This window comes from Rutilus rutilus (genome assembly GCF_951802725.1).
Source record: "Rutilus rutilus genome assembly, chromosome: 7".
Classification (NCBI taxonomy): domain Eukaryota; kingdom Metazoa; phylum Chordata; class Actinopteri; order Cypriniformes; family Leuciscidae; genus Rutilus; species Rutilus rutilus.
In genome coordinates this window covers 17,378,469-17,404,406 of record NC_140221.1, presented here as the reverse complement: position 1 = coordinate 17,404,406, position 25,938 = coordinate 17,378,469, and the positions used below count along the sequence as shown (strand labels likewise).

General features: G+C 36.5%; 2 protein-coding genes across 2 annotated transcripts; one reads left to right on the top strand and one right to left on the bottom strand.

The window, feature by feature from the left end:
• Window positions 1-79: 79 nt before the first annotated feature.
• Window positions 80-9,123, bottom strand: hmgcra (3-hydroxy-3-methylglutaryl-CoA reductase a). The gene is made up of 20 exons (XM_084412899.1): window positions 8,891-9,123; window positions 7,476-7,666; window positions 6,596-6,707; window positions 6,416-6,503; window positions 6,226-6,310; window positions 5,995-6,100; window positions 5,745-5,851; window positions 5,549-5,668; window positions 5,006-5,166; window positions 4,212-4,453; window positions 3,952-4,121; window positions 3,437-3,631; window positions 2,555-2,713; window positions 2,238-2,395; window positions 2,047-2,152; window positions 1,741-1,911; window positions 1,486-1,626; window positions 1,211-1,369; window positions 912-1,066; window positions 80-307 (listed from the first exon to the last, which is right to left on the bottom strand). Exons 2-20 carry the CDS (start codon window positions 7,638-7,640, stop codon window positions 253-255), a joined length of 2,655 nt encoding a protein of 884 aa, XP_084269025.1. The 5' UTR covers window positions 7,641-7,666; window positions 8,891-9,123; the 3' UTR covers window positions 80-252.
• Window positions 9,124-10,520: 1,397 nt separating this feature from the next.
• Window positions 10,521-25,492, top strand: LOC311293746 (uncharacterized protein; the record flags this gene model as incomplete). Its single annotated transcript, XM_084414238.1, has 12 exons — window positions 10,521-10,597; window positions 10,726-10,790; window positions 11,148-11,215; window positions 11,324-11,361; window positions 11,459-11,514; window positions 11,756-11,918; window positions 13,585-13,685; window positions 18,911-19,053; window positions 19,152-19,296; window positions 19,396-19,472; window positions 19,574-19,733; window positions 25,269-25,492. 12 exons carry the CDS (start codon window positions 10,521-10,523, stop codon window positions 25,490-25,492), a joined length of 1,317 nt encoding a protein of 438 aa, XP_084270364.1.
• Between the last annotated feature and the right edge of the window lie 446 nt (window positions 25,493-25,938).

The window sequence follows — 25,938 nt, the reverse complement described above, 5'->3', positions numbered from 1 at the left end:
GAGTTAGGCTTGACAAAGCAGGCCTGGAAACTGCGATCTTGCTCAGATATGATTTATGCTTATGAACACAACTGGTCTTGATTCCAGTCTTTAATTAATTCAGTCTCTTTAACAGATCAGGGAAACCATGAACAGTAATAAGTTTATATTCCTTTTGCTGTCCTTGAAAATAATCTAAATTACTAATCATTTGTGCCTTGAACTTGAGATGGTCTTTCTGTTTGGCCCTTTGCCTCTTCAACAGGCGACGTCTTAAGATGCCTGCTTAGTACATGTTCCTGGAGCTTCTTGCAAATTCACTTTTGATCTAAAGCCAAAATATAAAAAATAAATTATACAGGTGTTTGCAGATGATAGTTTACGTTACAAAACATGGTCAGTCTATTATTATTATATTATATTGTACTATATTTTAATTTGTAAGGTTATTTTATTAATATGATATTAAGATTACAATTATTATAATGATATATTACTGTGTATAAATATATTATATAATAATAATATATAATATATATAAATAAATTATATATAGTATATACATATATATATATATGTATATATATATATATATATATATATATATATATATAAACTACTATTAATTCTTATAATATTTGTAAAATTATATATATATATATATATATACATACAGTTTATTACATGCATGTGAATAAAAATAGACATGATTAAAGTATTATTATATACATTTATATTCAATAAGTATTTCAGTTGTATCTGACTCCATCTCATGCCATACACAGTGAGACAGAGACAGAGACAGTCCATGCATTTTCTTGGCGATGATTTTTCCGGGGTAAGTCGCTTGGTGTATATATATATATATATATATATATATATTAAATAATATTAAAGTAATGTTCTATTCATATTTTATAAAGAATTCTTACCTGTTGTGAGTCATGTGACTTTTCACCAGGTGTCCGGCAGCAAGTGCAGACATGAGTGACAGCTCTCCTGCAAGCACGGTCCCACACACCACCTTGGCAAGCTGTCGGGCATTTTCGCCCGGACACACCTGACTGGCACCCAGAACACCCAACATCTGACAGGAAGAGACAGAGAAAATAAAACTGAATGAGGTGCTTTGAGAGTGGCTTCAGAACTGTGCATCCACAATGAAACTAAAACATAGGTAAGTCTTTCGTAAGTGTCAAATATTGATCCTGTATCGAACAGGTGTAAGTACCTGTAAACAGGCCTGCTGTGGAGGAAGGTTAGTGCCTCCGCCCACAGTGCCCAGCTCAATGGATGGCATTGTACAGCTGATATAAAGATCCTCCCCGGTGTGGCCTGAGGCTTCCATTATAGTGATACAATTAGAGCTGCCCACTGTCTGCGCAGGGTCCTGTCAACAAGAAGTTCATTTGTACATCTGCACGTATTGTAACTATATATTCACACAACACATCATTATCCGTATCAAAATCATACTTCAAACAACACAGCATTAACTTTTATTACCTGTCCACAAGCAATATAGATAGCAGCTACGATGTTGGCGGCGTGAGCGTTATAACCTCCGATGCTTCCAGCCATAGCAGATCCAACCAAGTTCTTGTTTATGTTCACGTCTACCAGAGCCGCAGTCGACGTCTTTAAAATCTGCGAAAAAAACACTGGTGTGAGATAGTCTGGACTTTCATTCCAAAAACATCAATTTCTATCCAATATGCAGCCAATATGGGACTTTTTGTAGAATATGACGTGGTTGCGTACCTCTTTGACAACTTTAGCTGGAATGGTGGCCTCACACACCACTGACTTGCCCCTGCCTTCAATCCAGTTGATGGCAGCAGGTTTTTTGTCAGTACAGTAGTTTCCACTAACAGCCAAAACTTGAAGCTCTGGAAATTCCTCCTTCAGCCTGGCGAGAGCCTGTTCTGTGCCCTGGTGACCAAAGAGAAAAGAAAGATAAAAACTCAGCGAAGCGCAAGTAATGAATCGTGTCAGGTCAGTTAAGATCATTTCAATATCTGCAGAGACCGTGTTTAACATCATTTTGTAAAATGCAATTCAGCGTACTTTTGAGATCATGTTCATGCCCATTGCATCTCCAGTTTTGGACTGGAATCGAATGTACAGGTTGCGACTTGCCAGGCCGACCAGAAGCTTCTCTAATCGTGCGAACCTACACAAACAACACAAATATATGTTTCAAAATCACTACTAACTGCACTACCACAATAAATCTGTTCAGTGAAATGGTCCCGTACCTGCTGGTCTGGTCAAAGGCCTCCTTGATGGTCTTGAAGCCCTCAGTGCTCTCCAGATAGGCCTTGACTTCAGCCGCTTGACAGGCAGAAGGCAGACGCACCACCGGCCCTCTGGTCATTGCATCTGCAAGAACACGGCTACTGGCACCACCTCCCAACTGTGGGACAGCCATTCACGACAACATTAGATTCATGTGATTTACTCTAGACATTACGCAACTTTACATCAGTTTAGGCTGCTGTTAAATGTGTTTGCCTTCAGCTTCCCTTTGAGAACTAAAACAAAAAAACAGGAAAAAAAAAATGGTTTTGCTTACAGCTATAGCTCTGCAGCCTCTATTTGTGCTGGCAACTAGACAGCCCTCAGTTGTTGCCATGGGGACTTGAAACTGCTTGCCATCCAATAGCAGAGGACCAGCAACCCCCACAGGGACTGGCATGTAACCAATGACGTTCTCACAACATGTTCCCATCACCTGGAATAAAAAACATGAGAATTAATGGTGAGGTTTCCATCAAAGGCTCAAAAAACCTCAATAAACTGCTAAATGTTCTGGGTGGTTGCCAGGGTTGCTGTGCAGTTGCTGGCGCGTTACTAAATAGTGTTTCCTAGCCCAATTCAGTCCACCCTCTAAGTATGGTATCAAATTAGTTATGAGCCAATTATATATATATATGTTTTTAGGTCAGTAGATTTTTTTTTTAAGTTAAATAAATAAAATAAATAAAATTTATACTCTAGATCACTCTAGGAAGAATGCATTAAATTGAGCAAAAGTGACAGCAAAGACTTAAATATAATTAAATAAAATAAAGTATGATTAATAATATAAAAAAATATATAGTTTACAAAAAAAGCAGCACAACAACTGTTTTCAACACTGATAATAATAAGAAATTTTCTTGAGCAGCAAATCATCATATTAGAATGATTTCTGAAGGATCATGTGACACTGAAGACTGGAGTAATGATGCTGAAAATGTTTTCTGTTTTCACTGTATTTTTTATTTTAAAAAATGCCTCTTTGGTTAGCATAAGAGACTTCTTTCAAAAACATTAAATAATCTCATTGGATCATATCTTTTTGAACAAAATTTGGAATTTGAAAACGTTTCAATGTCAGTACATCCCTAGTTTGTTCAAATCAATAAAGCACCACTGATTAAATAATGTATGATGTAATGACCTCATGTCTTACCTTAGAGTAGTCATAGTCTTTATAAGGCAGACAGGAGAGAGCTGAGGGATCTGGGAATTTGGGAGAGAGCATTTTTCTACGGATCATCACCCCTCTCTCAGGGGTCTCCATCATGGCCTCCAGTTTGTAAGCTGGGATGTGCTTTGAGTTCACCAAAACGATCACCTCCTCATCACTGAGGTACCGAGCGCCCATCTGTGGAGTCAGAAGAGGTGACACTTAAATACTCACACACATACACTGTGATTATACTTGGATTAAGGTAACAGAAGTCTACTCTAGGAGGTAAATGGTTTCACTACATGCTTCTGATCTTGTCTAACGTCATAAACTAATTGGCTAAGAGTCAGAGTAAAGAGGGAGAGGAGGATCTCATTAGAGATTACATGGGTCAACCCTGAGGTAAAAAATAACTACAGCCTTCAGTCCCACAGTGAACCCGGGGTTAATCTTGATGTCGGAAAGAAAAACAACAAGAGAAACAGTATCGCTGGGATATTTAACAACGCTCTTACCTCTGGGTTTTTCAGAATGGACAGACAATCTTCCACAGGTCTAGGTTCGGCAGGTACACTGATCGCAGGCTCCGACACATCAGAGTTTTCCAGAGTTTCATCCTCTCCCAGAACAAAATTACTTTTATGCTCAGGCTCTTTCAGGGCAGGCAGGGGCCGAATCACTAAATCTGAAAGAGAGAAATTGCTGTTAGATTCCATTATAGAGAGATGGTTTTGCATAAAATGAACACAAAAATGAAAAGGCAAGGGTGGAATACCTCTTTCCTCTTTGGTAACAACAGGAATGGGAGTTGGGGTTTTCTCAGGCTTGCTAGAACAGGAAACCTCTTTCCTACAGCACTGATCAGGAGACCATTTCTGCGAGAGCATGGAGCCTGGAGTGGGGACTTTCAGGGACAGGGTAGATTCCATCTCCACCTGCTCGAAGAAAATGTACTTCACAGCCAGGAACAGGGCGAGACCCAGTGTGATCATCTGCTCAATGTCCATGCTGATCATCCTAAACGCACAGAATAAAATAATAATCACATCATCGTCTTATTACTATTATTATTAAGGATGCATGATGATATATCAGTATCATATTGGTTATCAGCGAATATTAGAGATTTTCTTTTCAATTTATCGTATCTATTGATATTGGATATTTAATTGTGCATGATCATATCTACTATTTTTTACTATGGATGCACCGAAATTTCGGCTACACAAAAGACACAGAACGTGCATCCTGAATTTTCAGTTTCGGCCCAAAATTGTCATTTTGGTGCATCTCAATTAGTAATTTAATATGCATTCCTAATTATTATACAATGCAGTATGCACTATTATAAAAAATTTAATTTGCATATATATCTATAGCTGCAGAGATTTAGCTGTACTATTAATACATAGAACTATGTATTTTAAACTATTGAAACATAAAAACTAAAGAATTCAACAATTTCAAACAATTGAAATTAATAGTAGATAGTAGAACAAATCCAAATATTAATGGCCAAAACCAGCATTATTATTAATAAAATGAATAAGACCTCTGAAGTGTGCCCACCTGGACATGTAAAAGTGCCACAGGGGCATGTCTGGTTCAATCCTCTTGGGCATATTGTCATTCAGGCTCACTCCAACTTGAGGAAGATCAAGAGTTCCGTTACTTGACGTGGGATCGGCAATCCACCGGCTATGAGCGTGAACCATGACCAGGCCAAGAGACTGCAAATATTAAACATGATCCAGACCATTAGAGACCAACCCATTAATATCACAAATATCAAAAAAACGTTGTAACGGTCTTGTTTATGTTTTCATTCTGTTCCCTGTCCTGCTCTCTAGTTAGTTTCTATGGTTTCTGATTTGATTACGTTCACCTGTTGTTTTTAGTTACCCTGTGATCTCTGTGTATTTATATCCCTTAATTTCCTTTTTTCGTTGTCTTGTGTCATCTTAGTTTTACTTGATAGTTGTTTAAAGCTTTCCAGTGTTCTCCTGCATTCCTTGAATATAGTGATTAAAGACTTATTCTAGTAATTCTCCTGCGTTGTGCGATTTGTGCGACCAAGCATGACAACTGTAGTGTTTTTGGTTCAGTGCGTACCATGATCATTTTGACTCTTTGCGTGACAGGGTTAGGCTTGTTGTCCTCTTCCTCTTCCAGAACTCTAGAAAAGTGGCTCAGCTGCCAGATGGGTCGTCCCTCCCTGCTTTCTCTGGACAACTGATTGAAATAGACATACATGTTAGAATATGATCTAATCTTCATTTATGCGTACTGCACAAATAATCTTACATACCTCCAACACAAGAGAGACACAGGCCGGGAAGAAGGTCATGAACACAAAGTAGTTCGCCAGGACAGACATACAACCAAAGCAGCACATGATCTCAAGCTGCCGCACACCTGCAGGAAAACAACGAAAGGGCAATATAAAGTTAAGTTTAATTAAAATTAAGTTTATTGCTGCTGGGTTACACAAATCTGTTTAATGTTAGCGCATTCCACCTGTGCTAATTTTCTGTCTCATATGAAAGGGTGAAGTTTACCTGACATTGTTCCCACACCGATCACCAGGCACTCTACAAGGGCATCAAGAGTAAAAGTGGGTCCTAAAACGGCCATTCCTTTGGCAATATTCTCTCTCACCTCATCCTGCAGGACAGCAAAAAAGCCATTTACAAAAACCCAAGACTGGCATAATTGGTCTTATTTACTTAACCCTCAGTTTAATGTAACAAATGTGGACTGGACTGAAAAAAAGCGAAAAGGTGAAGTACCTGTGAGTTGGAACTCAAAGCAAACTTGGCCAGAGCACATGCTTTTGAGAGGTCAATCAACAGCAGAAAGAATGGCAAGGCCTCACTGTGAATATTAATACAAAATATAAACATAAATTATATGTACAAAGAATTTTCCAAAGCAATACTTCTAAAATTTCAAGTGAGAGTGATACACAAATGTACATACTTGAGGCCTGTCAGCTCCTTGTCCAGGAAGTGAATCACAACCGTGCTGAACACAAAACTGGAGAATATTGTGAAAAGTCCTGCAATGCCTGAAATGAAAATTTTACAAAAAATGAACACTTGCAATTCATGTTACCTCACAAAACAACTGTATTAACTAGGTTTAAAAGCTTAAACTCACCCAATATGTATTTGGATCCTAACTGTCGAAGATTTTGGAATTGAAAATAAATATAGACGATTGCTATACATCTTGTGATTGTCAGGATAATGATATCGCTGCTTAGGATTTGCTGGAGACAAGAAAGGGGAAAAAACATAATATTATAATTCAAAGAGAAAATAATATCATTCAACTTTACTTTAAAGGAGAACTCCGGTCAATTTTAACATTGAGCTCATTTTTTTGTACATTTGGAGTGCTGTCAATACAGAGAACAACGACAAAAATCGGTGTTGCCTACACCGTGTTATCCTCTTTTTAAAATTTGCACCCTGTTGACTTCAATGGGGCAAGTTTTAAACCTGCTTTTAGCCTCTTAACATCCTTGATGTGTCATTACAAGTGCACAGGTCATGTGAGTGATTCCTTCGGAGTGAACGCGGGTGAATCTGACTGCAGTAGATGTGAAAGAAATATATAAAAAATGATGTTTATTCAGCCAGCGCACATACCTGTATTTACATCCTGTTTTCGGTCGAAGTCCACAGTAATCGATTGTCGAGTTCACGCACGTGATCATAGGTACTAAACCTATGCGCGTGAACTCGACAATCGATTACTGTGGACTTCGACCGAAAACAGGATGTTAATGTTGTTAAGGATGTAATCTTAATGTTAAGAGGCTAAAAGCAGGTTTAAAACTTGCCCCATTGAAGTCAACAGGGTGCAAATTTTAAAACGAGGATAACACGGTGTAGGCAACACCGATTTTTGTCGTTGTTCTCTGTACTGACAGCACTCCAAATGTACAAAAAAATGAGCTCAATGTTAAAATTGACCGGAGTTCTCCTTTAACCGCCACCATGATGTAATTTATTTCCAAAGTAACAAACTGTACCTCCTCTAATTTGGGGCAATCAAAGTTCCACCCACAAATCTGGTCATTTCCAGTGAACATGTTCATGGACATCATGCAGATGGTGAGAGTCACAGTAGCCACAATGACTTCCCAAGGATGGGAGGCCACAAAGAGGCCGTGGATTCGGAAAAGTCTCGTCAGCATGATGAATTGTGTGTTGCAGTCTCTTACTGTAAATGACAAAAGCGAAGAAGAAAAGACAATTGTTAAACAGGATTACAGTGACAGAATTATGATTACATAACATTGCAATTTCATGAGTATGAAATCAAATCATGCACAAAATGTATACATATATAAATATATTAAAAAATATATAAAAAACAATACATTTGTGAAAGAAAGAAACATTTAAAAGTACTCCGAGAGCATAACTTACATTTTAGTTAAAGTTGGCATGAAACTGAATTTGCAATAGTCTTTTCTTCCCTATTGTGACATATATCCGTGACACATAAAAAAATGTAGGGCAGAACTTTTGTCTATCAGGAATTGATTGGTTCGTTGCTGAACGAACGATCTCATGTGAGTGCAGGTTGTCCAGCCCTCGAGGTAGTGCACACATCATCAGAGATGTAGGTGCAAATGGGCGTTATTTTGATTAAAGATAATGAGAACACATGAATATATACATTTTCTTTAAATAATATACAGCACCATTAAATCATGTGTAATAACTACTGGTGCAATAGTCCATAACAAATAAGAATGGTCTTTTTTGATTTCATGGTGACTTTAAAAGAGGGGGTTTTTTTTAGCTCTTTATTACTACAGTTACACTGTATAGTAACATCAGATGGCTTGATATAAATTCAATGTGCTAAATACATATCTGATGTGACAAATGACAGACAGTGCCATCTGTTTCTGTATTTACAGTTTTGATTGTGATGACCAATAATCAGATTATGATGACTGATTTAATTGTAAAAAATGACTTATAAGATTTAACATCAAAATAAAAAATTAGAAATATATTTTTTGTATGTGGTGATAGGTGGTGGTAAGTACGTACTTTTGTAATCATTAACCCAAATGACTCACCTAAACACTCATGATTAAATTTTAAAATATTCCCTTTACACAATTTATTTAAATTACTTTAAAATATTTACAATAAAAGTGTATCAATAAAAAATATATTGAATAAATACTCTGGACTTTCTTCTGCACTTTGCATAAGCTCGTACAAAGATTCTGACTTCATGTTCTGCTTTCTTAGCCTATAAATATCACCAACAATGATAATAAACCAGATGAGCAACTGATGCAATCATGCAGTAACGAACTGATGGAAACTGACATTCAAAACATGAATCATGGATGACATGGTATATTAAGCAGGCATGTGTAAAATAAAAGCTATGGATGTAGATCTCGATGCAGGTACTTACCAGTGAGGGTCAATGAGGGTTAAAGAATAAGTACACCAAGAGCAGATCACTGTCAAATCCTCCTCATATGCGATTAAATAAATAAAAGACTATAGATATTTCCACTGTTACAAATTAACATTTAGCGGTGGTTTTCATAATTAGAGCGGCCGAGATAAATAAATACAGACGATAGTAATCCATTTCCCGTCGTTTGAGACAGGACTCCAGTCGCTAACACCGGCATCCTCCTCTAGGCTTATATGAAGCGATGGCATGGCTCTGCGTCAGTCGAGTGATGAGCCAATCAAATCGTCGAACCATACCGATACGCGAGAAAACCACGCCCAATTCTTCCAGTGAACTGTGTTTGAAGGCGTGTCCTGACGGAGAACGCGTGATCTGGCCATCATTTGAATGTGTGTGTGCGTGTGTGTGTGTGTGTGTGCGTGTGCGTGTGCGTGTGTGTGTGGGCGGGGGGGGAAACAAATGTACCCAGAAGGATAGTATAACCTGAGATCACCTACACATTGTGGGTACCAGTCAGCGGTCCAAATGAGGGAAATGGGTTAATAAACATACTAAATTATGTTTTTGAAAATGTAAAAATGCAGAAAGTTTACTGTGATGGGTAGGTTTAGGGGTAGGGTTTGGGTTAGGGAATAGACAATACAGTTTGTACTATATAAAAACCATTACGTCCATTACGTCAATGGAGAGCCGACAAAGATAGCGAAACAGACTGTGTGTGTGTGTGTGTGTGTGTGTGTGGAAACCTTGGCGCAGCCTTGACCTTTAAAAATATCGAGATATGAAAATATCTGACCTTGGAACTGCAATACATATTGCAAAGATGACATTCAATATCATTGGATTTTGTAATCACACTCTCAATTAATCTTGGTTAACCTTTTTTTTATCAATAACAATTCTCTGATGATCTATGGTTCTGTTTCATGAAACGTACATTTCAGAATTTTTGACAAAATAAAATAAGCCATATGAACCATGGAGTTAATATAAAATGTAGTGTTTGTTTACTTTTTAAATGTGCAAATATTCCATAAAAGGTTTATGTAAATTCTTAGGAGCTATATAGTAGTTTGGCCTGCAAATACTTAGGCTACTCATTTTTATGTATTAATTGCCTTACAAGTATATTGTTGTATAAATATAGATATATTTTAGATCTCTGGATTCTTTTTATATAAAGGTGAGTGTATTTGCACACGTTACTGCTGGACTTTAGAACCAGGTCCCACTTACATAATAAATTCTTGATTCTTCTCAGAACTAAACCAAATTTGCCTGGATTTTGACTTTGGCTGAGTTATGTAGCCTATGATTTCTAATCTACTTATAAATGATGAATTATAAATTCTAACATTATTTGTCATGTGTATTTTGTTCAAACAGATTAAAAGAAGAAGAAGAAGAAGAAAACATTAAAGAGCTCATCTCGAGACTCGATCGGATCTTGATTTTGACCAATCAGATTAGAGGAGCAATTGAATCACCCAATTTGGCGCCAAACAACAACAGAAATTATTATAACAAACCTTCATAGAAATCTTTGCCGAATATTCCTAAATAGCTCAGACGTTACTCTTTTATTAAGCGCCATGTGTCGTATTGTTTAATGCAAACAAATATGGATTTAAACCAGGATGAGACCATCGCGACCGATGACGACAGTGGTGAAGTAGACGAGAGCTTTTACCTCAGCAGGTCATCTGATTTACGCCTAACTACTCCAGTTCTATATTTTGACCACAGTTGGTCAAATGTAGCGAAAAGTCGAGATTTGTAACGAATGGTATGGTAACGATTAACGAATGATTCATATATTATTGTAGGTTAATGTTGACAGGATATCAGTTATCGTCCCCCATCGTCGTCTCTCCTGGAGCCCTGAGTGAAGGTAACTTAATGATCTGTAACGTTAATCAAACTCAGCTCGTTTCTTGAGAAATGTCATTTTCGATTTTGATCCTATAAATATCATAGTTTTAAACTAATTTTGTACATTTTCTGAAGAAATGTCAGTGGTGCTTGCCCTTGCAAAACGTAACCATGATGCGAGGTTGTTATCATAGATATATTATTAATATAGCACTGACTATATGTTATACATATCTATGGTTGTGCTGTCCCGATTCAAAAGATTCGAGTCATTGTAATTAAGGTAATCATTGACTCGAAGCACTGCTAATTACACTACCAACAACTGTACAGTTGCAGCTGAAGCTAAAGTAACGTTAATCTCTTTGGTTTACAGAGATTTCTCCTCAGACTGGCCTGCAGTGTTACACCAAACAGAGCAGAAAGACATTTACAACAGAACAGGTAAATTACATTATACTAGCCTAATCAAATCTGCACTACTGCAATTGTATTTACATTATGTGTTGAATTTTATTTATTTATTTTATTATTTTATTTTATAATGAGCAGACTAATGGCACCATGGTTCCACCAGCAAATATTGTAAGGTGTGTAACTTACACCTTTTTTCTTAGACTTGAAAAAATACACACTCAGCTGTAAAATTCATAGAATAATAATTTGATTTGTTCTGTGTTTATCAAGAGTTCAAGCTGTTCTTGATGAAGAAGAAAGTTCTCCAGAAAGGGAAAACAGTGAAGGTAACCCAGTTGATGTACAAAGACTGAAAAAGTGAACTTTAAACAAGTTCCATAAGACACAACAAATTATTAAGTGCCTTACAAATGAAGAATGCAATATTGTTAACTATATAGATATTTTTTAAAACGAGTTGACTGTCAGCTACGCAACTGATCCACCATGTTTCATGGTTTGAGTGATTCAATAAGTAGTTCACACCCCTGATTTGTGACTAATTCTTATGTACCTTCTGCCCCCTAGTGGCGAGTCCCATTCCCATACATGGCAGTAACTCTGATGCTTCTCACCTGGAGCCTGGGCCTTCTTTGAGACGTTCATTGAGAATAAGTGCCAAGAATATCGGAAAGAAAACTGATCCATTGCCCTCAATGAAGAGTACACAACTACTTAATACTCAAAAAAGGTCAATCTTGAATGTGCTATATGGAATTCACTGATTATTAACTTTCATATTGTCGATTGCTAAACCATAATAGGGTCATTTGAGTAAAAATTTGAGGTTCAAAATCTTATTTAAACCTGAAGATAAATAAAGCTTTCACATTATTAACGTTTTAAAACAAAGAAATGTTACGACGTGAAAATGTCTTGGGGTGCGTCTCAATCAGCTCCTTAGTTCAGTAGTCAAGGCACTTTCGCTCCCTAAAAAAGTCCCACAATGCACCGTGAAAACAAGGGAGCATCAATGCTCACAGTGCTCCGTTAACGGAAGTTCTGAAGCATGAAAACAAATTGTGCAAGCCAACTCAATAGACATGACACATGATTGATGTTTAAAAAAAACAACAACGTTATTTAATTATATTTCAGCATAAACATACTTTGATGGACAAGTAGTGACTGAAAATTACACAAATACATACAGTACATATCCTATGACAGCTATAATTTAATGCACAAATAAATGCACAGCCATTCACATCTGTTCTCTGCATTAAAAATATATGAACACACTGTTGCATCTTTGATAACTTTTGAGACTTTGTGGTGTTTTTATAAGCCGTTTGATTGGTTAAAGGGCCATAAAGACCGGTTACACTAACAGTGTGTATGAATTGCTTTAGTGTCGAAGACTCAGGATCTATTGAAGAGAACTTATGCGTTGCAGAATCTCTTACAAAGCTGTGTAAAGAAAACAAAAACAAGCACTCATTTTTGAGCCATTAATAATGCATCTCTCACTTGCTGTATGAGATCTCACTGTTTCATAGGAATGAAGGATCTTCACTGCGCCCGTCATAGGAAATCAACTTGTGCTGTCATGAATAATTAAGCAAGGTGTCTTCTTATAGGATAAGGACACACAGTCTCATGAATAATTATTAGACACAGATGAGTCATCGATGTATCATAGTTCAAGAAAACGTCAGACGAATTTAAACCCAGAAGTTGAAAATAACGCAAAAAGGTTTGAAATGAACTAGTTTTGTCCTATAATCAAAACTAACAGACACACGTGACTGTTAAAATCTCAGAATATTTGGTGTAGGTTTCATGACCCTTTAAATAGCATTACAAAAAAATGTCAGGAAAATATCAGTTCTGCTGTTGTTCATCATAAGTAGTAGTAGTGACATTGTACAATGAGAAAATGTCACTGTAAAAAGTCATCAGTGTCCCAGTGTGTAGTGAGCCAGGGTCCTTACCAGTGGCCGAATTTATGCACACTATATACTTATTCACAATCTCGGAGCTGATTGTGACGCACCCTAGGTCAATAAACAAATAAAGAAAATGTGACAAATGACCATGTCATTGTTTATGACTAGTCATTTGTACTTTTTTTTTTTTTTTTTTTACAAAATGTTAAGATGATCTTTGGAGCTTCATGATCTTATCCAACTTCTTTTGTGGTTTTATCCATATTCACTGTAATTGTTATGCTGATAATATAATTTGTGATTAAAAAGGTTAATTAAATTTGAAAAATGCTAACTAGAAGTATTTTTAAGCATAATTTCAGACTTTTGGACCCTACTGTATGTTATTTATTTAATTCAGCTACTCTATACCGTATAAATCAGCTCAAAATGATTGTTTGTAAACTTAATATTTCTGTTTATGTACAGGTCACTGAAGGAGAGTCCAGAGACTAAAGAGCACAATGAAGGGTTTAATACACCTACACTTAAAAAACAGACATTTGTCTCTAAACCCCTCGTCAGTCCAGGCAAGTGTTCAAACCTGACCATTAAAATTAAGCTACATTTGCAGACAGATAACATTACAGCATGTGTTCTTGTTGATTTTGTATAGAAATATGAATGAACAGATTTAATTTAGGCTTTTATTCACATTTAAACATTAATCAGCGGACATAAACAGAAGCTCAACCGAACCTCACTGGTTCTTGCGAAGCTAAAACATGCTCCGTTACACACAAGAATGAACCTCATTGGTTCTCACGCGTCAAGCAAGCATGCTTGAGCTTCCGTTTATCACAACTAATGTGTGAGTTTATGAATGTGAATGATATGTGAAAAAGAAAGTAGTACTGACTACTTGTACTTTTACTTGATTACATTTCTGAAGAAAAAAATGTACTTTTTACTCCTTACAATTTTATCTTTTACCTTTTACTTGAAAAGTACTCGTTGTATTTTTGCATTTTATTTTCTTCTATCTTAAGCACATTAAATATGGTAAACGGAAGCTCAAACATGCGCATTTGATGTGCAAGAATCAGTGATCTTTTGTTTTTGCGCATCAAGCAGACGCGTTTCAGCTACAGTTATAACTTTCATCAGGGCAAATTCTGGCAGTCAAATTTCTTCGCCATCAAATCTGAGGAAGCATATTGAGGTAGCCAAGTTGTTTGTTTCCCCAAAAATGTATTTTTACATTTTGATATAGCCATTAGCTGTCTATGTAGTATATTGGCTGTATCCCTATAAGGGCTGGATTTTTTGTGTTCCACTGTGCTGCAATTTAATTGTTGTTTTATGCACTAGATAGATGTTTTTGACCCGTGCCATTGCGGTTTGCTTGATTTTAGGCAATTTATTTTTATGCAAATTTTCAATATGATGAAACAAGAATCTCCTTTCTAATTTTTTTGATTGGTTACTTCTACCTTTTTATTGCTAAAGTATAATTTAAAGTTGTACTTTTTTACTTTTAATTGAGTTAAAGTTTCACTGAGTATTTGTAATTTTTGGGGTACTTTTCACATCCCTGTCCTTAGGTTTCCATGGCAAAGGCATTATAAAACAAAAGACAGGGAGATTCCTATCACTCAAAAGCATTCACAAGCGGAATCGATTTGGAGAGACAAAGCTGCATTTAGCTGTGATGCGGGAAAACATTCAAGATGTCAAAGACTTACTCGCAGTTGATGATTCCGTAAATGTAACGGATTATGCAGGTACGACATGTTGGAGGATATCATAAAATTGTTAATTTCTCTATCAACATTTTTTAAAGTAAGAGAGAGTGCTATTTTCAATACAAGTAATTTTATTTCACGATAATGGTATATATCACAATGTAATTATTCTTGCTTTGAATAAGGTTTTTATGATATACATTTTCTTGATACCATTGAAATGTCATAATTCTAAGTAAAAAAAAAAAAAAACTAAGTAAACAGTGATAACAAAAGAAGAAACTAATTACAAGCATATAGGAGAACAAACTACAATAGAACAAAGACACAAACGAAATAGACCTACCTGAAAAACATCAAGCACTAGAAATAAGAAATAAATTGTATGAAGTAATCAAATGTATAAAAAAGCACTGCATTGTCTTCACTGTGTAAATTAAATATACTTTTATTCTTATTAAAGTTACAAAAGGGATTCAATCAAGAGCAGTGAGAGATGTTTTCTTTTTGTTGTTTTATTAATAATTGTAATGACAGCAGGTTAATTTGGATGCTGTCACTTTAAGACCGACTTCAAGGATCCAATATACTCATGTGTTTTCTTTCTCAACTGTTTACGTTCACTGAAGACATAAATTACTGTGTTTACTTCCAAAGACATGGTCACTTTGACATATAAGTATGCGTATTTAACCGATCAAGCCCTATGAGTTGGCAAAAAGCACTCAGATCAGTTCTCACGCTCTTTATGAGCAACGGCTTCATTTGCACATGTCTCTCAGACAGCACTGAGAAACAGTCTCTGAAAGCACGCGCATATAAGCAGTACTTAAAAACGCATGCAAACGATACGCTTTCGTGACTCTGTAGTACAGCAATGTCACTTGAGCGTGACCGCAATAGATTGTCCAAAATCTCTACCGGTTGACAAATTGCTACCGGTTAATCTTGTCTACTGTATATCGCCCACCCCTAGTGCAGCCATTTGTAAGTTGAATGTGCGAGGCTTCCAGTGTCGCACACATGCACTTCACTATAAAACATGCAGCTGGCGCATATATTTATATAATTAAATCGCAGCATTTGTGATTCATAAATCACACTAAGCAATATCGTGATTTCGATTCAACGTTGGTATATCGTGCAGCCCTAGTCTAAACTGTTTTTGTGCGTGTGTGTGTGTGTGTGTGTGTGTGTGTGTGTGTGTGCGTGTTAGAGCTTAGATTCTCTGCCCGAGCCCGAACCGCGGGCTGGGTCGGGCCGATATTTCCCGCCAGAGGCCTCTGGCGGGGCCCTTGATCAAGCATTTGTGTTACAAAATGCAACACGTCGTGTGTCATCCACTCGCTCGCATCACACCGGGGTGTGGGATAAATAGGCTTTAAAAATATTTATTTTGTTTAAAAAATATTCTATATTCTAAAACCTTGTTGAATTATATTAGAGTAGTAGGCCTACTCCTCTTAGTCCATCCAAAGTTCATTCTTGTTCATTTTCTGTGTTCATCATTGTACACGTTTTTTTTTTTTCGTTTTTTTTCTTCGTTTCTTCATTCTGATCCATTTGCGATCCATTCCATTCTGAATAAACAAACAACGCAGTTTACATGCTTCGTCCTTGTTGCGTTATTCATTAAGATAATAATTAATAAATGCGCATACAATTATCCGTGAACTTGATAAATGTTGCAGATATGTTTTACTATGCACAAACAAATGCCTTTCAACTTATGTGTGCAAAATTCAGAATGAATTGAATGTGCAGCAGTTTGTAAAAATAAAGAGTCTGTAGGCCTCTACTGTTGTAGCCATTAAATAAGCGCATTTAGTTTCATATTTGTTATAAATATTAAAATGTTATTTTTTTCCATCTATGTTGATTATGAAAAGTGAACAGCATGAGTAAGATAGGATGCGCAATATATCGGGAGACATGATTTTGACCACTTCATTAAGTTTTGTTTTGTAGAAAACCTTTCTTTGAAGTGAATTTCATTTTGTATAAATTGTTTCTTAATTTTAATAAATTTTTCATCAACCAATTGCCTGGATTTAATAAATAAGAAGCAAATGTAGCAGACAATATAATAATGACATGGAGCGCCGTGGTCACTTGCATTGCACGTGAACTGAAGCACATCTCATCCATAAATTTACCGAAACTCAGTGTATGCCTCACAGACATAAGAAATATATCTAAAGAAAGCTTGAAATGTCTTTAAACGAAACAATTCAAAACGAAAAGAAATAGGCTACTCTCTGATTATGTAATCCATGATGTGCATTTCTCTGTATAGGCGCGTTCACTACGGAGATGGTGATCGTCAACTTCATTGCAGCCGACACTGTCAGAAAACACTAGTTTATTAATAAAAGTTAATGCACGCGTCACTGAATTTACAAATGCACATCTTGCTTGTTGCACGCACACATATCATGTCGAAATAACAAGATATTATGTTGAAATAACATTAATAATAATAAATCTTTAAGAATATTTGATTGAATGCTGAATGTTGTGCTTGTTCAATTTAATCAAATTAATACTTTAAATTTCACAATTAAAATAATTGAATATTAAATATTATGTGGCCAATTTTTGTAATAGTATTCAGTGTTTCCCACAGATTATAAATCAATTTGTGGCGGGGGGGGGGGGGGGGGGGGGGGGGTAAAACTAGTAATCAAAAATGATTCACACCTTCACAGAATCCAAAAATTCAGTGTAAGAGTAAAAAAATTACAACATTATTTATAGTAAGTTTATTTGATTCACAGCTTATTTAGAGTTTTGACCTCGACAACCCAACTGCATTTACCGGAAACAGTCTAAACTAAAAGATTGTTTTGGTTGAACCGGTTCAAAGGAGTCATTAGTTCGCGAATCGGACGTGTCATTAACGGACTTGTACACATTGTGTGATTATCCCGGCAGTTAGGACATCGCACAAGATTTGTCAACACAGAAAACATTTCATCATTGGATAGGTTTTGTTTTGTTTATTGAAAGTGTTTTTCATGTCAGCTGAATGGACGGAACGCTTTTCAGAGAAGATAAGGCAATGTAATTTTATTTAATTTTTTTAGCACATCACCCAGCAGTAATTCAGGAAAATATACCCGAATGCTTCATGTGAAACTTCGGTCTTCCGATCTTTTACCATCGTGTCAATTCTCAATTGATTTTGATTATATGCGCGAGGGAGCGAGAGAGAGCAAGACAGTTTGAAGACGGTGAGGGTGCGCGTGCGCGACCGGGCCTCTCTCTCTGCTCGTTCTTTAATATGCGCCCTATCAGTCATCTACATCACTCACCGATCAAATAAGGTCTTGGCGAGACAAAAAATCGCTTGTGAGAGAGACGCGTGAGTGACAGAGACGGAGGGAGAGCAGGGAAAGGAAATGCAGCTGAATGAATACGTTGCGTGTTTTAAATAGCGTATTTTTTGTATTATTATTTTTTTATATGACGAAATGCAATATGTGGCGGCCGGTGTTGATTCTGTGGCGCACCGCCACGAATTAGTCTATGTGTGGGAAACACTGGTATTTATATAGGCTATAATATATCTAGCACCCCCTCAGCACCTCCGTTAAAAAATTATCTGGCGTCGCCCCTGGTTATAACGGCCCCCGTATTAAAAAATGGTCGGGTTTTAATCGGGCTCATAATTACAGTTAATGTGTCGGGCCGGCTGGGCTCGGACACAACGTGGACGGGCTCGGGTAGGGTCGGGCTTGATTTTTTGGGCCCGATCTAAGCTCTAGTGTGTGTGTCATTCACTGAAACGCAAATTTAGCTGCAGCCAAGTTGGGTCTCGACCCACAGTTTAATAGCCCTTGGTCTAGTTAATTTCCTATAGCTGCTTACGAATCATAATTTTGCACAATCACAAAAAATAACTTACTTCTGCATTGCAAAATAAGGTGGAAAGGATTTTTTTCCTCAAATCCTCCCACAAGCTTTTTTTGACACCCTGGTTGTACACAAATGGTCGAAGTTAGCACATATTTCCACCTGATGGCATTGTGGACCAACATTTCTCAACTTAATGATCTATTAATTGTTAGGTTGGACTCCACTCCATGAGGCAGTGTACAGAAACAACTATGACTTGACAGAAATTTTACTTGAAGCTGGAGCCTTAGTCAACTGCAGAGGAGATAATGGAATTACACCTTTACATGATGCCATACACTGTCAGTATTACAAGGTTTGTAAATTGCATTCAATGGTTAACTGTTATTATTAAAAATGTGCCTATAAAATACAGACTGTGACAGTTATAATATTGAATACATATGCTTCCAGATAGCAGATCTACTTCTGAAGAATGGTGCTAATCTATCATCAAAGTGTGACAGAGGGAAGACTCCTATGGACATGACCACAGACAGATATTTGGACATACTGTTGGAGAAATACCTGCAAAAGCCTAAAATAAACCCTTTTACAGGTGTATACTCTTTAAATACACAAATCAGATTTTGCCTACAATACAAAAAAAATCGTATTTTTTATTTATTTATTTTATTTTTGCTTTATTTTGGAATAGCTGAAAATCCACCCAGAACCACCAATTCGCCATTTAATCCAAATATGAGCAAAATAATCAACCAGAACTCCGTCACAGTAAGTCAAATGTGATACATCATTAAATAAAATATACGCTGTCACTGATCATTACATGATCTGATTACTGATCAGTTACTTTTGTTTCTTTTAATTTTGAGGACACAAGTGCTCCTCTTCAGAAATCAACTGTTGAAGGAACTGCTGATACAAGTGAGCATGAAAGCAGCCTGCAGTCTTGTGAAGCTGAACCCATTCCTGGTCCAAGCAGAGAACAACCAAACTGTGATCCATCCAAGATGTTTCAGGCCCTTTTCAAAGGTTCTCCTCTATATTAGTCAAGGGTTGTGGGAACTAGATATGTCTCATCCAATATTTAATAGCAGTAAATGTGCACCCTTCAAGAGTCTCATCTAGTCACTGTGATGATCATGAGATTTATCCGACGGTGAAATACACATACGTTAAAATTCAAGTGATGTGTTATTTTTCTAAGTTAGTTTAAGTTAGCCATCTTAAATTAGGACAAAGATTGCTTTTTAAGATATATCAGATTTTTTTCTTTCATCTGATATGAATCTGATTTCCATTTGATATGTTTAGGTAGTGTGGAATTATTAGTGCTGCAGAGCTGAATGCACCAATGAGCTGACAGATGAGTTTTTAGAGGGTGTCAAATGTAAAATTCATCATCGTGGAGTTAGGCAATGACTATTTTGACAAATTTGATTTTCATATGAACTGCAACAACGACACGTATACAAAAAAGAACGTATTTTTATGTACCAAATGAGTGACAAAATCCACCTCAGCATCTCTCGTATTTAGTTGACAGTGTTAAAACTGCGCAATAGCAAGCAACACCATTTTCAAATTGAGCCATGTTTCACCCAAGCTCTGCTGCCAACAGCTTTATTTACTAAAATGAGTCCCTTATGTCCTTGGACCACATATATAAGACAAAATAAGCTTTAGAGAAAATGTTAGTTTAGATGTTACCTTGAGGAAACACATAATCAAAAACAGTTACTCCTTTTTTGGCATTTTTGCTATTTATTAGATTGTACTGACTGAAGTAGAAACAGAAACAATTATGAGAAAGGAGATAAAGGAACAGGAAAAGGAAAGGAGCACAAGCCTTTACTCAAACTCGTTTCACCCCAAGGTGCTACTGCACAATATGTTGCCACACTGTGTGACCTGTGATGGGTGCACAAAAGTTTAGCCTGAGTTGAGCCTGTTGGTTGTCTAACACTCTTGTCATTTAGGGATACATGTATATTATAGTCAGAGTTGGGAGGGTTACTTTAAAAATGTATTCAGTTACAGTTACAAATTACTTCAAAAAAAAAAATTCAGTAATGTAATCCAAGCACTAGTGGTTCACATGATTTATGATTCACATAATCAGCTGTCAATTAGAGATACGCGGATCAGTTAATGTCAACCGAATTTGTTGTTAACATAAATCATCCACTCAAACCTATGATTTTCTCTAATTTAGAAATCTGCATCCGATCGTCACATTACAAGTATTCTAAAGCCCTATTCGCACGGGATTACCGTATTTTCCGCACTATAAGGCGCACCGGATTATAAGGCGCACCTTCAATGAATGGCCTATTTTAGAACTGTTTTCATATATAGGGCGCACCGGATTATAAGGCGCATAGAATAGAAGATACTGCAGTCAAACGTTTGACTGGGTTTGCGTTATGCAGTGGTCACCAACCTTTTCAAGCCTAAGATCACATCCAAAGTCCAAATGTAAACCATACCTTGTTTATACTAGAAGCGTCCGCATGAGCGCGAAGGTAATAAAAAAATAATATCCGTCTGTTCGGGCAGATTCGGCTTAACAGCGCGCGCGCCTCTGAATCCGAAGATGCATGACTTTGAGCCGAATCTGCCCGAGCAGACGGATATTAGTAGTACATCTCATCACACCGGCACCCAGTTTGCGCGTCTAAATCAGTTATATGGTCTGGTGTTCAGTCTAAAACAAAACAGTTGCGTCAAGTATAAATGCCTCGTCTGTTTGGGGAGTTGCGCGCGCAGTCAGCGGAGGCTCGCGCTCCGATGTCAGGCGAAAGTATAAACAAGGTTTGAGTCAGCGGTTGTTTAACAGACGTTAACATAAGGCGCCAGATCCATATATAAGGCGCTCCGGATTATAAGGCGCACTGTCGTTTTTTGAAAAAATTAAAGGCTTTTAAGTGCGCCTTATAGTGCGGAAAATACGGTAGTATTACCTAGGGACCTCCGGTAATTTGTAATAATCGCGGAGGTCGTCTGTGATTTTTATCCCGTGCGAATCTGCCATGTCTGTAAAAATGTCTGTAAAAATTCCCCCGAAAATTACCTACCGTATTTCGGCCAACACAGGGGTCCTCTGATAATACCAGTCCCGTGCGAATCCCCATGTCTGTGATTTGGGCTGTTTTTCTGTGAGCCTATCGTTTCCTAAAGAACGTAATAACCATTATGGGCCGTTTAACAGTCCATTTTACGTCTGTATTAAAACTATATTAACAATAAAATCTCTCGATATGCCCTACTCCAATCCGATTATAGTTTTTCTCCAATAAAAACTATGAAGTGCTGCAAAAGAGAAAACAAACTACAGTAAAGACGTGATCCGGAAGCTCAACTCGGACCGTTGTCATGGAAACGTCAAATTAAGCATTTTGGCGCAACATGGAAGCTCTTTTGGAAAGTTTTTTGTGGAAGTGTAACTTAGTAGTCTGTATCGTGGAGCATTTCTTTGTCTCACACGGCCTCTAAAGACGTCCATCCTGTAAGTATCTCAAGAAATCAAAGTGTAAAAGAGTAAAAATGATATAAAATGAAATAAACCAAATAAAATGAATAGAAGAACAAGCCTATCGCGACGTTTCGGTATTTATAATACCTTCTTCAGGCAGGCTTGTTGTAAATATGGACAAAGAATAAAAGAAAAATAAGATATATTATATATTTATACAATAATATGATATTCTATAATATATATATATAATATATTTCTCTAATAAATTGGTTTTAAATAAGTTCTTTTTTTGAATTGCAATACTGCAGCGCGATCTTCGTTTCAGCACGTTCAGCTAGTGAAGTGTGAATGGGTGGGCGCGCGCTGTAAAGTCCGTAAACTCGAGGGAATTACGAACATTTATTTGCCCGTGTGAATGAGTCACCAAAAACACAGACGTCAGGGGGTAATTTCTTAATTACAGAGGTCCAGGGGTAATACTAATCCCGTGCGAATAGGGCTTAATTCTCAGTGTTAAGCATGATGATATGGTAACATGTTACACTGAAGTAGGCTGCTTTTAAACTAACCAAACTAACTGGATTTAGACATTATGAGCTTATTGTCAAATACATACAGCGCTTCATAGCCGTTACATATCACATACCCATCACTTGATTCGTCCTGGTTAACCATTTCAGTAAAATCCTCCCACATAGTACTTTTCTTTCCTTTTATGTTTTTAATTCTCCTTTTCGAAATTTCTCTCTGATCTGTTTTGCCTCCATTGCTGCTTAAACTGCGTAGCTTAATGAGAGTCTGCAAATTAGTGTCTGATAAAAAATGTACCTTTAAACACGTTAATATTTCTATCATTATGTTGGGAAACATTCTTATCAGAATAATTTCTGTTTAGCTTGTGTATATTTTTAGAAAGCTATTAAATTAAGCAATAATGTAGTTTTTTTCCTTTGTGTTTTATATAGTGACCACTTGGCTACGGTGGCCCAGTAGTGCACAACACAACGAAATTTAAAAAGCAAACATAAGTTCACAACACAACGGAAACAACACAACGAAATAAAGCCGCAAAAACGGAAATGCTCCCGACCAATAGAGGGCTCTCGGAGCATGGTAAAGTTAGTTTTCCTTGTCACTGGTCTATAGAGTCGCAGTCTTACAAAGATATCAATACCACGATTAGTTTTAACAGTATGTAACCATTGTAAATCGACAAAATATTACTTCAAAATCATCTACATGCATTATAGCTACATATTTATACTCGAGAATATTTTTACCCGCTACCACGGTGCATGATGCCTAAGGAAACGTCTGTCAATTCCACCAAGAGGTTAAAACATATAATTTTATATAATATTAATATGTATACATTTAATATTGAACAATATTATTGATCTGCCTGCATTTACACCATTATATGAGAACTGAACTGAGCTGGACGATGACATCACTGTTTTCTCCAGAGCAGCTATATATATAAATAAACTCAATTAATAACTTTTTTACAACAATAATGAACCATCACTGGTTCCAACCATACCAACCAAGTAACCAACTATAACTTGCTTAAGCTAGACTATGACGTTTTTTTTTTTTCTAGATCTGCTGTACAGCAGAAACAAACTTTGTTGCATTATTTTCCTGTTATGACTGTAAAGCTGCTTTGAAACTATCTGTATTGTAAAAAGCGCTATATAAATAAAGGTGACTTGACTTGAATATAATTTGATAAATAAATAAAAACCTTTTGATGAATTACAGTAACCTTTTTATAAAAAAAATGTTTTTACTGTACATGTACGGAGGTATTGTCACAATTTCACCTGTAATAAGTCAGTCTTACCAATAGGAGCCTACTTCAAGCTTTGGAACATGAAAAAAACCATTTAGGTGAATTACAGTAATTTAATATTTAAAAAAAACTAATTGTGTACTGTGCATACAGGGAGCTATTGGCACAATTTCACCAGTAGTAAGTCAGTGTGGGCACTAGGAACGTACTACAACCTTTGAAACATGAAGAAATACCCTTTTGTTATATTACAGTAATTTTTCTTAAAAATAATTGTTTACTGTAAATACATGAAAAAAGTCACCTGTCGTAAGTCAGTCTTACCAATACAATCAAGCTTTGGATTTTGAACATGTCTGTTTTTAAATGTTAAAAATTATTTTAATTAATACAAATTATACGTTTTAACCACTTGGTGGAATTGGTAGACCTTCCCTTAGGCATCATGCGCTGTGGTAGCGCATCAAAGCATTTTCAAGTATAAATACGCAGCTATAATGCACGTAGGTGATTTTGAATTAATATTTCATGTCGATATACAATGGTTACATACTGTTAAAACTAATCGTGGTGTCGATATATTTTTAAGACTGCCGACTCTATAGAACAATGGAAAGGAAAACGAACTTTACCATGCTCCGAGAGCCCTCTAGTGGCCGGGAACATTTCCGTTGTGTTGTGGCTTTATTTTGATTTGTTGTAGCTTTATTTTGTTGTGGCTTATTTCCGTTGTGTTGTGACTTGTTTGACTTGTTTCTTTTTTAGATATTTTTGTTACTGGGCCACCGTATTAGGCATATGTTTTCCTTAATTGGTTTTCCATGGAGAGATATTCATTGTTGTTGAAAACCGTGAAATGAGTGTTCTGTGTCTTTACTAAATTCAAACCATTCATGATTTATTTTTCATTGGCCCGCGACCCACCCGCAATTAATTGGAATGTTATTTTTGTATTACTTGGGCCGCCTGATTATCCACAGTCTCCACAGACATTGTCGAAATCTGCGCATCACTATTGTCAAAATAGCGTTATGTCAAAATACTAATTTATTTAAAGTAAAACCATTGTAATCCTGATAGTAGTTCAATTTTTTACTAAACGTAACTGTAATCTGATTACTTAGTTTTTTGATGTAACTGTAACAAATTACAGTTACCAGATTTTTATATCCTGATTATGTAACACCATCCGTTACATGTATTCCGTTACTCCCTAACACTGATTATAATCAAAATATGAATGGAAATGTGCAGCTCAGTCTGAATTGGGGTGTTGTGTGTCCTCATTTCCCAGTGGAACCATCACCTCAGACTTGCAGAAATGTACTGTGTCTTGTGAGAGACCAAGGACAGGACTTCTGTAGCCAGGGTCCCTCTCCGGTTCACGATCAAGAGAGTGAGGGATCAGACACCTCCAGCTGCCTAGACAGTGATGTTACAGTGGACTATATCGAAGATAATTCATCATCACCAGAGCATTGGACTCTATGTGCCACTCAAGATTTCTCTGGTTCCTAGAGCACTAGAGATGTTTCTGTGGATTGTCAAATATCTGATAAGTTCATTCAGTTGACATTTGACACTTAAATATTGGGTTATTTTTTTGGAAATTAGTTCTCTTATGTTTTTTTACATCATTTGGGCTGTATGCTATCTGTGATAATACATGCTTTGGTGGAAGTGATGTCATCGCCTTAGTAGTCAATTACAAAATCATAGACATCTGGTATATGTTCAAAGGTTTGCAGTTTTCCTTATGAATTTGCAGCTGCTATTTAAAATTTACAGTGAATGTCCAGCCAGAATTAAAAAATTGTATGCTAGTTACATTTGTTTTGTTATGTGAAGTAAGCAGTGTTATACAATTTTGCAATTAAAATTTGAAATTGCAATAAAAGTTATTTGTAAGCACACAATACACCAGTTTTTTTGCCTTTTTTTTTAGGGCTGTCAACGTTAATGCT

Excerpts from the sequence above, each read along its gene's own strand:
- hmgcra (XM_084412899.1), bottom strand. The coding sequence starts at position 7,640 with ATGCTGACGAGACTTTTCCGAATCCACGGCCTCTTTGTGGCCTCCCAT. Across the intron at positions 4,122-4,211 it reads TGTTACCAAAGAGGAAAGAG|ATTTAGTGATTCGGCCCCTG; the intron begins GTATTCCACCCT and ends TCTCTCTTTCAG. Across the intron at positions 1,912-2,046 it reads GCATGAACATGATCTCAAAA|GGCACAGAACAGGCTCTCGC; the intron begins GTACGCTGAATT and ends TTTGGTCACCAG.